At 46.1% G+C, this 13,390-nt stretch overlaps 1 protein-coding gene across 2 annotated transcripts in view; it reads left to right on the plus strand.

Annotated features, from left to right (window-relative positions):
- ezrb (ezrin b) overlaps window positions 1-13,124 on the plus strand; it is a 32,868-nt gene extending 19,744 nt beyond the window's left edge. For both annotated transcript variants that reach the window (XM_042095242.1, XM_042095243.1), the window contains exons 5-15: window positions 1-112; window positions 413-564; window positions 953-1,036; window positions 1,621-1,767; window positions 5,694-5,790; window positions 5,960-6,123; window positions 6,953-7,083; window positions 8,198-8,358; window positions 8,905-8,997; window positions 9,885-10,124; window positions 12,777-13,124. The exon at window positions 1-112 is cut by the window's left edge and continues 11 nt beyond it. In XM_042095242.1, coding sequence (XP_041951176.1) covers window positions 1-112; window positions 413-564; window positions 953-1,036; window positions 1,621-1,767; window positions 5,694-5,790; window positions 5,960-6,123; window positions 6,953-7,083; window positions 8,198-8,358; window positions 8,905-8,997; window positions 9,885-10,124; window positions 12,777-12,941 — 1,546 coding nt within the window. In that variant the 3' untranslated portion in view covers window positions 12,942-13,124. The remainder of the gene's footprint in view (window positions 113-412; window positions 565-952; window positions 1,037-1,620; window positions 1,768-5,693; window positions 5,791-5,959; window positions 6,124-6,952; window positions 7,084-8,197; window positions 8,359-8,904; window positions 8,998-9,884; window positions 10,125-12,776) is intronic.
- Window positions 13,125-13,390: the final 266 nt, after the last annotated feature.

Raw genomic sequence — 13,390 nt, forward strand, 5'->3', positions numbered from 1 at the left:
GGACGTGAAGAAGGAGAACCCCCTGCAGTTTAAGTTCCGGGCCAAGTTCTTCCCTGAGGACGTGTCTGAAGAGCTCATCCAGGACATTACGCAGAAGCTCTTCTTCATGCAGGTCAGGAGACAACCACTGCAGTCTCCCTCTATGTGGGGCAGAACCCTGTTAACTTACTGATGGGAAATGGAACACCCTTAACATGAACCTTCAAGTTTTACTTGGAGCCCTGAGTTGAGGGGTATTTTTAAAATGCCTTAGGAACCTTTTTGGGGGGTCAACTCTATGGCAACAAACCCTTGAAGAACTTTTGAAGAGCTTATGACGCCTTGTTTTCCCTGCAATGTTCCTCCTTCCTCATGATAAAGTGATTATTATTCCAGGCAAACAAGGGCACATTCAGTAAAAAAAATGGTATAGGTAAAGGATGCACTTTTGAGTGATGAAATCTACTGCCCACCTGAGACTGCTGTGCTGCTGGCATCCTATGCTGTCCAGGCCAAGTTTGGTGACTTCAGCAAGGAGGCACACAAGCCTGGATACCTCACATCAGATCGCCTGTTGCCTCAACGGTAAGGATGAAGGAGAGAAAGCCAATGTACAGAGGTGGGATGATGTGTTCTTGGTATAACCTGTGTACGGTATACTTGACTGTCCCACACTGTCTGGACTCAAACTCACTGTGCCAGTGTCAGTGGTAGGCCTACCAGCAAGGACCTAACCCATAGGTACCGAGTCTGTTGCGGTATGTCTTAGTTGTCGAGGAGTTTGTTGGATCACTGCACAGCACTCTTCTAGCTGCCTGTCATTAAACATGTGTGTTTGTTGCATGTGTACCAACAGGTACATTTGCCCACAGGCGTTCTGTCTGTCTCAGTTTGGAAATGTGTATACATTTGATCTATACTTCTAGCCACTAATGTGGTGTGTGTGTGTGTGTGTGTGTGTGTCTGTCCTCAGTGTGTTGGAGCAGCACAAGCTGTCTCGAGAGCAGTGGGAGGAGAGGATCCAGGTGTGGCACGAGGAGCACAAGGGCATGCTCAGGTAACCGCTGCACACTTGAACATGCCACACACATACACATGGGCTTCCTGAAGCCATCATCTGCTCGCACACATCCTGGCATGGGGGTTCACTTTCAGGATTGACAGGCTTTATTCCAGCACGCCAAACATGATAACATATATTAGCACTGATTAGAGAGTAGAGATATACGTTTTCCTATCTCCCTCATCACACTATACCCACATACAGAAGCTCTCCTCTCTCGGATAAGGTGAAGGAAAGGTGGAAGTGGTATGGAATCACTGGAAAGAGACTGGATCACTGATTAAATTTGCAGCCATTTCTAGCACAAACAGACTGACAGACTAACGTTTTTGACACGACTGTGTCTTCCTTTTGACTCTGATGAATGCACAGCCATGTCAAAACGTTAGTCTGTTAGTATGTTGAAACGTTAGTCTGTTAGTCTGTCTACATCAGTAAAGGCTGCCCATTTAATCTGTGTGCTCCTGTCTCTTTGGTGTTTTCGATGTGTGGACTATCCTATTTCAACAGGTGTGGAATCACATTTTTTCCCATTTGTCCTTCTAACTGATAACATTGGCACTCTGTAATGTGCGTAGAGAGGATGCCATGCTGGAGTACCTGAAGATCGCGCAGGACCTGGAGATGTATGGCGTCAACTACTTTGACATCAAGAACAAGAAGGGCACGGAGTTGTGGCTGGGCGTGGATGCGCTTGGGCTCAACATCTACGAGAAGACGGACAAGTGAGTTGGATGCACGGTGCCTCACGTGAAGGGCCTGCTTCAGATCTGCCAGTCAGCACGACATTCAGACATTTGATTGACTGCAGCTTTAGGTTGCGTTTTCAAGATCATGGTGTGTTTGCTGGAATTTTGCAAAGGGCCCCATGAATGCTAAAATCAAGTGAGTTGAGCATTCAGGAGCATAGATTCTGCAGGATGTGGTACGGTGGTAGGTTGCTGGTGTCAAAGGGTCAACAGGTCATAGTTAGGGATGGTTTCACACAGCTGGTTAAAGGCACACTATGAAAGATTTTCACCTTTTTATTAAGCCAATTTGATGGTAAACAAACTTGTATTAGGCGAATCGTTCACCTAGTATAGCTATACAGCATAGACGTAGCAAGTCCCAGCCAAGAAAACCAGCCAAGCAACTTCCAAGTGTGGTGCCCCACCAAAACTTGCGAGAATCTGAAACATTACCCTACAGTAGATATTTCTCGCTGGAGATAGTTTTTGCCTGTTGTTAATCCTTCACCTCCACAACAAAAGCATTTGCATTGTGTACAGGGGGGGGGTCGCAAGAAGTTTGCTATTTACAGTAGCAGAGTAACATATGAATACATTGAGACTCTAGAGGGAGCTCTAAACTCGCCAAAAATACCTAAACCTGCATAGTGTACCTTTAATCTCTGTTTGGGGTCAATAGGTCAGTCCCACTTCCTCCACGGTTATTTCCTCCTTTGCACTTGTTGCTACGGTAACAGTAATACAGTAATTGAAATGGATACACTTTATGTTGAAATCATGTAATCAAAATCAAGAAAATTACTTTGTATTGCCAACCTCTCTGGTAATGTCCTGGCCTCTGGCTTTCTGTGCAGGTGGAACTAATATGCTTCACTACGTCTAATGTACTTTACATATATTCGCATACAACCTACATGTGTAGAGAAGCACATGTAGGTTGTTTGCATATATATGTATCCTCCTCTGTATATAAAGGGAGGTATAAATCCTGTTTGAACATGAAACTGACACTAAGTGTGTATGTGTTGTTCAGAAGCAAAGATTGTGTACGTGTCTGCAGGAGAGCGATTGGGTCTCCTTTCATGCTTGTTTTTGAGAGAGGGAGAGAGAGAGAGAGAGAGAGAAAGAAATGTGAGGTTCTCCGACAGTGCCCTCTGTTGTAACCATAGTGACTCGGACTGGTTTTTCAGGCAGCGTGTCACTGAAGAATGCACTGCTAGTGTGGAGAGGGACCCAGAGAGAAGGCAACGCAATGGTGCTGCTCGCAGGGCCTTTGCACACTGAGCCCTCCAGGGACTTCACTGTCCTAAGGCTCAGCGGCACACATGCGCACACACACATGCGCACACACACATACCATATACACACATGCGCACACACACACACACACGCACCCACACACATGCGCACACACACATACCATATACACACATGCACACACACACACACACACACACACACATACCATATACACACACGCGCCCACACACATGCGCACACACACATACCATATACACACATGCACACACACACACACACACACACACACATACCATATACACGCATGCACACACACACATACCATATACACGCATGCACACACACACATACCATATACACACATGCGCGCACACACACACACACACACGCCCACACACATGCGCACACACACATACCATATACACGCATGCACACACACACATACCATATACACACATACACACACACACACACACACGCCCACACACATGCGCACACACACATACCATATACACGCATGCACACACACACATACCATATACACGCATGCACACACACACATACCATATACACGCATGGACACACACACGTACCATATACACGCATGCACATACACACGTACCATATACACGCATGCACATACACACGTACCATATACACGCATGCACATACACACGTACCATATACACGCATGCACATACACACGTACATACACAACTGTCCTTTCTTTCTTTCTTTCTTTCTTTCTTTCTTTCTTTCTTTCTTTCTTTCTTTCTTTCTTTCTTTCTTTCTTTCTTTCTTTCTTTCTTTCTTTCTTTCTTTCTTTCTTTCTTTCTTTCTTTCTTTCTTTCTTTCTTTCTTTCTTTCTTTCTTTCTTTCTTTCTTTCTTTCTTTCTTTCTTTCTTTCTTTCTTTCTTTCTTTCTTTCTTTCTTTCTTTCTTTCTTTCTTTCTTTCTTTCTGTCATTTCTCTCCCAGCCTTACTCTTGTTTTGTTCACACACACACACTCACTCAACACACTCACTCAACACACTCACATATTCTTCAGACACTCTACCAATCCCTGGCTAATGCCTGTATTGTATGAAAACTAGGACAGGGAGTAATTGTTCAGACTCCTGTGGCACAGTTCCCCGCTGCGTCACCTGCGACTCAAAGAAGAGTGCTGAGATCCGTGTAGAATATCAGCCGTGAATTCAGCCCGCCTACCCCCTTCCATGTCCCCACTTCAAGGACCTTGGATGCCATCTGTCCTCCCTCAGTTTCCCCCCCATCTCTCCGAACCTCTCAAAGCAGTTTGAAGGAGTCCCTAGCCAATTACGAGGGCTGTTGTGCCAACCTTGGTGCCCATAGCCAAAATGGCAGTTGCCTAACCCCCAGCTTTGGCTAATCTGCTGCTCATAAAACGGCCAGAATCACCAGGAGTTAATCCTCTGGCGTAGGCTGGCACTCAGACAGATGCACGCCTCTCCCTAATGCCCATTAACGGCCCTCATTAAGGCCAGATTGCTTCTCTCGGCTCTCCTCATGGTTTAAATAGTAAAGAAACCAAGTCATGATGACCAAAGGCTTTAAAGTTGATGATGCACATAGGGCAACTTTTTGGGTAATTTTGCCAGGCAAGGCTACTGACAGTTGTTTTTTAGGCACTTTTTCTGTTTATATTGGGAAACATTTTTTTTGTGGTGTTTTTGTTTTGAGAACATCAATCATCAGCAGGCAACTCATGTCACAATTACCCAATCAGAACGTTACGAGCCTATAATGTTATTGCCCGGCAACATTGCTCAGAAAGCTGTCCCATGTATCACCACTGTACGCCATCAATGTATTCTCTGTACTGTATAAATGATCGTTGACAGTTCACTTCAAAACCTGGAGATGGACAACCGGTAATTAGTGGCCATTGAAAATAATGGAAGGCAGATTACAAAATACTGGAATATTGAGTTAAGCTTATCTGGTTTCCACATGCCTGTACATGTTCTGAAAGTGTGCCTCGGTATCTATGACACAATCGTAGCCGTTCCCAGCGTGTCAGAGCCAAGGCAGGCCCAGCTCTACTATTGTTTGGTTGTGCGCTGCGAAGCCGGTCTGTTGTCGGGTATCCGGCATCCTCGTCGGTGGACACAATGCCAGTGAGCGCCACACCCGAGAGGCCAATCATAGCAATGCCATGTCGTGGCTGTGAGGGGCACGGCAGAGGGAGAGAGGGAGGGGTGGGGGGTGGTGGGGGGTGGGGTGCACGGCGCAAATGCCCGACGCGACACGGCGCAGCCTAGCCAAGCCCAGCCCAGCCCAGCCCTTTGTGCCTCTGAGGAGCTGGCATTGTTCAATGGCCCGAGCGGTGCAGGCAGGAACCCTTTCAAAATGGTTGACTTTCACCACCTTCCTGACTCCCTTCCACTCATTGGCTGGGCCACTATTGTTATTGTTTTTCAATGATTTGAAAAATGTTAGATTTTACATTGTAACCCACCAACAGTGCCATGGGTTCAGCCTCGTCAGTTTCTTGGCACCAAAAGTACACAAAAAAATTGTTTTCTTCTCTCAGTAACCACAGAATATGAGCGTTTTAACATTCTCAGCAACAAGCAAACATTACTTGAATTTATTTAATTCCATATCACTTCCTTTCTCTGTGTATTGTCCTAATCCAGATTGACCCCAAAGATTGGATTTCCATGGAGTGAAATCAGGAACATCTCCTTCAATGATAAGAAGTTTGTCATCAAGCCCATTGACAAGAAAGCTCCAGTAAGTACTGTTTCAATGTCAGTCAGTAGGTATGTCATAAAGTAGAGAAATAACAACAACAACTTTCTAAATGGTTGAAATAGTCATTTATACTCCTGTTGCGGGTTCATCTTTGTTAATCTTGTGTTTTGCGTCCTCTCACTCACTCTTTCCTCTCCCACGTGTCCAGGACTTTGTGTTCTACGCCCCTCGACTCCGCATCAATAAGCGCATCCTGCAGCTCTGCATGGGGAACCACGAGCTGTACATGCGCCGCAGGAAGCCCGACACCATCGAGGTCCAGCAGATGAAGGCCCAGGCTCGCGAGGAGAAGCACCAGAAACAGCTGGACCGGTGAGCAGGCGCATTAGGGGCCAGAGACGAGGGGCATTGCAGCATGTGCTAGGAGTTATATGGTTATACAAGTTATTTGGGTGTAGGCCTCAGCCGTTTTTGCCAAATCGGTCATTGCATTGGTTGGCCATGGCATTGATATGGTAGGGCTAATATTTAAAAAAAATAAAATAACTTAAAGATACTTAAAAATAACTAAGTATTGTTTAAGCAGAGCTTTTACAGTGGGCCTAATGCTCAACAGTAGCTTAGCTGTGATGGCTCAGATAGTCTGGAAGAAGGACAGTGCGTTGTTTGCAAAGATCATGAGAAAAAAATCTTCTCATTTAAGCTATAAATTATACTGAGCAATTGGTTGCAGGATAGAAGAAGTCAAAGTCCAAAAGGACTTTGTGTTGCATGAGGTGGCATGATTTTGTGCAATTGCATCATGCAAGCGTACAAGGGCACATGAGCAGCCAGCCAAGAAGTGTGTGTGCGCCTGTGTGTGTGTGTGTGTGCCTGTGTGTGTGTGTGCCTGTGTGTGTGTGTGCCTGTGTGTGTGTGTGCCTGTGTGTGTGTGTGCCTGTGTGTGTGTGTGCCTGTGTGTGTGTGCCTGTGTGTGTGTGGCTACGTGTGTGTGTGTGTGTGTGTGTGTGTGTGTGTGTGTGTGTGTGTGCTCTAGAAGACACTGATTGCGTGTGTGAAGCCACGATAGGGCGCTCATCTCTGTGGCCCCCACTGTGCCCGGTTGACAGCGTCGGCGCTGCGTCTTCTTTTTTTAATGCCTTTACGAGCATACGAGTGTCGGCCCCTTTGTCCTCTGACGGGCGGCCTCTCTTATCTGCAGGGCCCAGCTGGAGAGCGAGAAGAAGAAGAGGGAGAACATCGAGCGCGAGAAGGAGCAGATGGAAAGAGAGAAGCAGGAGCTCATGATGCGTCTGTACGAGTTCGAAGAGAAGACCAAGAGGGCTGAGAAAGGTACAAGCCTAACGTGTGTGTGTGTGTGTGTGTGTGTGTGTGTGTGTGTGTGTGTGTGTGTGTGTGAGGGAGAGTAACAATATAAACATGACTGAGGTGTTATCCTGTGATTTTTTTAAGGTTTAATCGACCATTTCATACTTAAAACAGACTGATTTTTGCAGGGCTGTGTGGTGGTTTACTGGCGAGACTTATTGACTTGAATCTAATGTCCACTTTAAATATTAGAGATCCTCTGAGTGGATTGTTGTTGATTATTTATGTAGGTATTTATATACATATGTGTATGTTTGTATTTATTTATGCACATTTAGTGAGTTCTCCCAGTTACAGAAAATTCACTCCATTTCTATGACATTCAAATATGAACAGGGGTTATTACATGCTGGCTCGTTCTTCAGTACTTTGTATAAGTTTTGCTCTATTTGATTTTGAATATAAATCAGTTGTAATTGTTCTGTGAAGTCCACTGACCTCTGCCAGTCTTGGCTGCTGTGCTGATATCTTTATCAGCTCCTGGGGTCTACAGATAAGGCAGAGCTCCGTGGCTAGCTGCTCGGAGAAAGATGATTATCACTCTAACTGGCCTTTATGGAGACTCTCATGGCCTTATCCACCTTTCTATTTGCTGTTCCGGCAATATTTGATCTGAATCTGTGCCGTGCACAACCTATTGTTTATTAATTGTTCCTTTGTGTGTGTGTGTGTGTGTGTGTGTGTGTATGTGCATACTGTATGCCATGTGGTGCATGTGTACGGTTACATAACTCAATATTTGAGTGTTATCACCTTGTATAGTGCACCAGTCCTGTCATTGATTAATTATTTGCGACGTCACTGTCATATCAGGAAATCTTGTCAGGTGCCAGGAAAAGCTGGGTACAGTAGGCCAAACTTTTATAGAGATATAGAGATACTTGTGTGTGTGTGTGTGTGTGTGTGTGTGTGTGTGTGTGTGTGTTTTAGTGTGTGTTTTAATGTGTGTGTGAAATGTGGTTTTCACTCTGTGTGTGTGTGTGTGTGTGTGTGTGTGTGTGATGTGGTGTGGTTTTCGCTCTGTATATGTGTATGTGGTTTTAACTGTGTGTGTGTGTGTGTGTGTGTGTGTGTGTAGACCTGCAAGAGCAGATGCAGCGGGCGATGCAGCTGGAGCAGGAGCGGAGAAGAGCCGAGGAGGAGGCGGCGCGGCTGGAGGCCGACAGACAGGCCGCCCTGCTGGCCAAGGAGGAGCTGGCCAGACAGGCCGAGGACCAGATGAAGAGCCAGGAGCAGCTGGTGAGACACACACACACACACACACACACACGCCCACCATACACACACACACACACACACACGCCCACCACACACACACACACCGAATACATGCACACAGATTTACTCAGTCATCACACACGCACACATACATGATCATTCACTAGACAAACATAACCACACACACACACACACACACACGTCAGAATATTCATGTGCAGTGCTGTCCCAGTTGAAATGTGAGCCATGGACAGCAGTGTGTGGTCAGTGTCAGTGCTGTTCTCGGAGGCAGCTGGGATTCACAACAGGGCTGGGGCATGAGTCAGTGCAGAGGTGGCATTAGGACAGAGTTGGTGTGTGTGTGTGTGTGCGTGAGTAATAGGCTACCTGGGCTGGCCGAAACCTGGCACCAAGGGGACAGTTGGCCAGAGCATCCACTGTTGTCACGCTGTTGTGTGGTCAGTTGCTAGGTGAAAGTGGCTCTGGTTTGCTGTCTCATGGCTGTGTCTCTGTCTTTTTTTGTACACACACACACACACACACACACACACACATACACACACACAGGCCGCAGAGCTGGCGGAACACACTGCTAGGATCGCCCTGCTGGAGGAGGCCAGGAAACGCAAGGAGGACGAGGCCAGCACATGGCAACAGAGAGTGAGTTCTCCTCTTACACACACACACACACACACACACACACACACACACACTTTTCTCTCTCAATCCATCTCTCTCACACACACACACAATCATTCACTTGCAAATTTACTTTTCTGTCTCTTCTTTCACATAGACTCTTTTCTTTCATCATGAATGAACAATAGTGAAATTTGAACAGTCAACATTTCAAATCTTTCCATCCTACCCTTTACCGTTCAAAGTGGCCATTGCTGAATAAAGCCATTATTGTTATTAATGATTAAATGTGTTTCTCTTCTCCCCTCTTTGTATCTTCCATCCCAACCCTCTACCTCTCCACCTCTTAATCTCTGTTTCCCCCCTTCCTTTCCACCTCTCCACCTCGGCCTCTCTGTATCCCCCCCCCTCCTCTCCTCATCTCTCTGTATCCCCCCTTCCTCTCCATCTCTATCTCTGTATCCCCCTTCCTCTCCACCTCTCCATCACTTTATCTCTGTATCCCTCCTTCCTCTCCATCTCTATATCCCCCTTTCCTCTCCATCTCTTTATCTCTGTATCCCCCCCTTCCTCTCCATCTCTTTATCTCTGTATCCCCCTTCCTCTCCATCTCTTTATCTCTGTATCCCCCCTTCCTCTCCACCTCTCCATTTCTTTATCTCTGTATCCCTCCTTCCTCTCCATCTCTATCTCTGTATCCCCCTTTCCTCTCCATCTCTTTATCTCTGTATCCCCCCCTTCCTCTCCACCTCTTCATGTCTTTATCTCTGTATCCCCCCTTCCTCTCCACCTCTTTATCCCCCCCTTCCGCTCTACCTCTCCATCTCTTTCTCTCTGTATCTCCCCTTCCTCTCCCCATCTCTCTGTATCCCCCCTTCCTGTCCATCTCTCTCTGTCTGTCCCCCCAGGCCCAGAACGCGCAGGACGACCTGCTGAGGACGCGCGAGGAGCTGCACCTGGTGCTGACGGTGCCGCCACCCCCTCCCCCCCCGCCCGTCATGGACCACCTGTACGACGGCGACGACGGCGAGGAGAGCACGAGCACGCACAGCGCCGAGCTGCAGAACGAGGGCTTCGATGACCACCGCCAGGAGGAGGAGCGCATCACCGAGGCCGAGAAGAACGAGCGCGTGCAGAAACAGCTGCTGGTGAGTGGGGAGACACACGCGCGCACACACACACACACATGCACGCACATACGCACGCACACACACACACATGTGCACGCACGCACACACATGCATATGATTTATGATGTATGTATGTAAAATACCTATTGGAAATACAAAATAGTTTTGTGATTTGTATTTTATTGGGTAAAAATGGCTTCATATTTTGTAACGGTGGATTTCTGTAGTTTAAAAATACTGCTAAATATTTTGCTAACACCAATACATTTGGTGATACAATGACCTCATAAAAGTGCAAAACAATGAATGAAGCCTCTGACTGGTCCTAATTTAGTAATTTACCAAGACTTGTTGTGATCAGAATATTGAGATTCAGGAAGATGAGCCAGTGCAAGATTAACACGTAGGTTGCTCACACACAATACACCCCGCTATCACACCAGCCTTAAGTTTCTGAGACCTTTAATCATCTTTTAATCAGTTTCTGAGACCTTTAATCATCATCTTTGTCTTTAGTTAAAAACCAACTAAAAGGGAAATTATCAACAGCTTTACACAGTGCAATATCAAGCATTCTGGCCATACACTGACAATGAGACTTTATTTTCCGTAATATATGACTATCATTTGAAATTGTTATTTTAAGGTAAAAAACTGCATTGGGTTGCTTTAAAAGCCCACATTCTGTGTCTCTCAATGGGTTCAAGGGTTAGTTTGTACCACTTGACAAGTTCAGTTGTGATTTTTTGAATACATCTCTGATACAGTAGGCTATGAGATGACAGGCAGGTCAGCATAGTTGATCTGTTTGCAGATTTATGGCATGCCTCATAGGCAGAGAAAAGCTGGTGCTCTCAAACACGGTCCACTTTATCAAGAGTCAACGTACTGATGCAGGAATAGATTAAATAGACAGATATGGAGGGTTTGCAAAGGGATTTCATGCTCCCTTTAAAATACAAAATTACAAAAGGGTTCTCGACTGTTGTTGAAAGAAATGGCTGATCTTTAATGCAATATCTACATTGCCCATTATCAGCAACCATTCAGCCAATGTTCCAAAGGCACATTCTGTTTACTAATCTGATATCATTGTAAAAGGCTAACTGAGAACATGGAGATCCCTTTTGCAATTGTGTAAGCACATAATGTAATCTGAAAACTGCTGCCCTGATAAAAAAAAAATAATAATAATAAAAAATAAATCTTCTGTCTAATGGAGTGGAATGGAAATTTCGAAATGACCCCAAACTTTTGAACGGCAGTGTACATACATACTGTGGCCGCCCGGCCGTGCGAGTCCTAACAGTGGGTCAACTAATGGAAGCAAAGCAGGCAGACACAGAGGTTGCAGTGAAATAAACGTAGGAATTTATTTATAATATGTGGGGAGAGGGGATGGGGAGCAGAAGGCAAGTCAAATCTTCGCAGTGCTGGACCGAGGCAGTCAGAGGGCACGTGCCGACTTCTGAGATAAAGGAAAGAGAGGGAGAGACGCACAAGATAACGTTAGTGGTGAGTGCGGACGCTGCCACTGACCTAGCCACCCGGCCCTCCTGGTCGACTTGGTGTGTCATCCTCGAAATTCAGGCCCTCTCTCCTGTTCCAGCCATCGTATCTTCCAGCAACACGATCACCTTCACTTCACTTTCACACAGATAAGTTCCACTTCAGTTCAACAAAGGAGATTCAAAGTTCCATGACAGGCAAACAGGGACAGGTTACTTCTGAAAAGGGTGGCCGTAGGCCCTTACCCTGAGACTGGCTTTGACGTCTGGTCTCCACTCTGCCAAAGCTCAACCCAGTCTGCCTGAGGTTTGGCCTGTTGAGCTTTAAGAAGGCAGCTAATTGCCCGATTAACCCTGTGCACCTGATCAGAGGCAATCACTGACATCTGGGTGGGGCTGAACTTCCTAAGGTATGTGTAAGTGTGTTCCTCTGGGGCAGTACCTCCCAGCCAATACTATGCCTCTCATCTGCCTTTGCTGGCAGCCATGTGGGGCGCTGATCCCTGACTGAGCCCACACACACACACACACTTACACATTCTTATGTCATGAGAAGAAGAACAAGAGAGGGCGCATACACACACACACACACACACACACATATATATACAGTTTTTGCCACAGGACAGAGGGGTTCCCTCTTAATGGGTGGCATTCCTGCCTCCTTGCATTCCCTGGAACAGGCTGAGCTTCATCACTCACGCGTGGCCTACTGTCAGGCCAGCTGATTCCTATCTGCTCGTTAGGTAGCTGTGATTATCTCTTTGGATGACGTCAGTATGTAGCTCAATAGAGGCCTCCTTAGCTATACGAAGCCTCATTAGTGTATACATATTTTATTTTTTTTATCACTTCCTTGTGGAATTTTTTTATGCCATTTCCTTATGAGACTCACTTACCCAAAGCTCCTCTCATTACTGACATAGACACATTATCTGTGTGTGTGCGCTTTCACTGAAACACTGGGCTGTCAGGGTCTTGCTTTACCTGTTCCTCGACTAAATGATGAGTTATAGAAACACCTGGCATACCTTATGGCATTTGACACTTACTGAGTCTAACACCCAAACTCTCTTCATCTCTCCCTCCTTCTCTCTTTCTTTCTTTATTTCTTTCTTTCTTTCTTCTCCTCTCTCTCCCTCCCTCCCTCCCTCTCTCCCAGGCCCTGACCTCTGAGCTGGCCCACGCTCGTGACGACACAAAGAAGACCCAGAACGACATCTTGCACACAGAGAACATGCGTGCTGGACGAGACAAGTACAAGACCCTGCGGCAGATCCGACAGGGCAACACCAAGCAGCGCATTGACGAGTTTGAAGCCTTATAAGAGCAACCCCACACCCTACCCCCACCCCACCCTACCCTACTCCTAGTGAGAGGGGCTGTTATTATACCCCCAACCTGCCATCCTCTGAGAACCTAAGCCCCCTATGCCATACCCTTTCTGAGTGGTCACTGCCAGAAACACACACACACACACACACTCTATATATATATATATATATATATATATATATATATATATATATATGTATATGTATATGTATATGTATATGTATATGTATATGTATATGTGTGTGTGTGTGTGTATATACACAGACCAGTAATTAGAGGCATGATCCATCTCATGTTCTTCCCTGTGTGTGCATAGACATGTGTGCTAACACACACACACACACACACACACACACACACACACACACACACACACGCACACACACACGCACACACACATAAACCCATAAACCAACACTGCATATAGACAAACATACACCA

Source organism: Alosa sapidissima, chromosome 6 (genome assembly GCF_018492685.1).
Source record: "Alosa sapidissima isolate fAloSap1 chromosome 6, fAloSap1.pri, whole genome shotgun sequence".
Taxonomy (NCBI): domain Eukaryota; kingdom Metazoa; phylum Chordata; class Actinopteri; order Clupeiformes; family Clupeidae; genus Alosa; species Alosa sapidissima.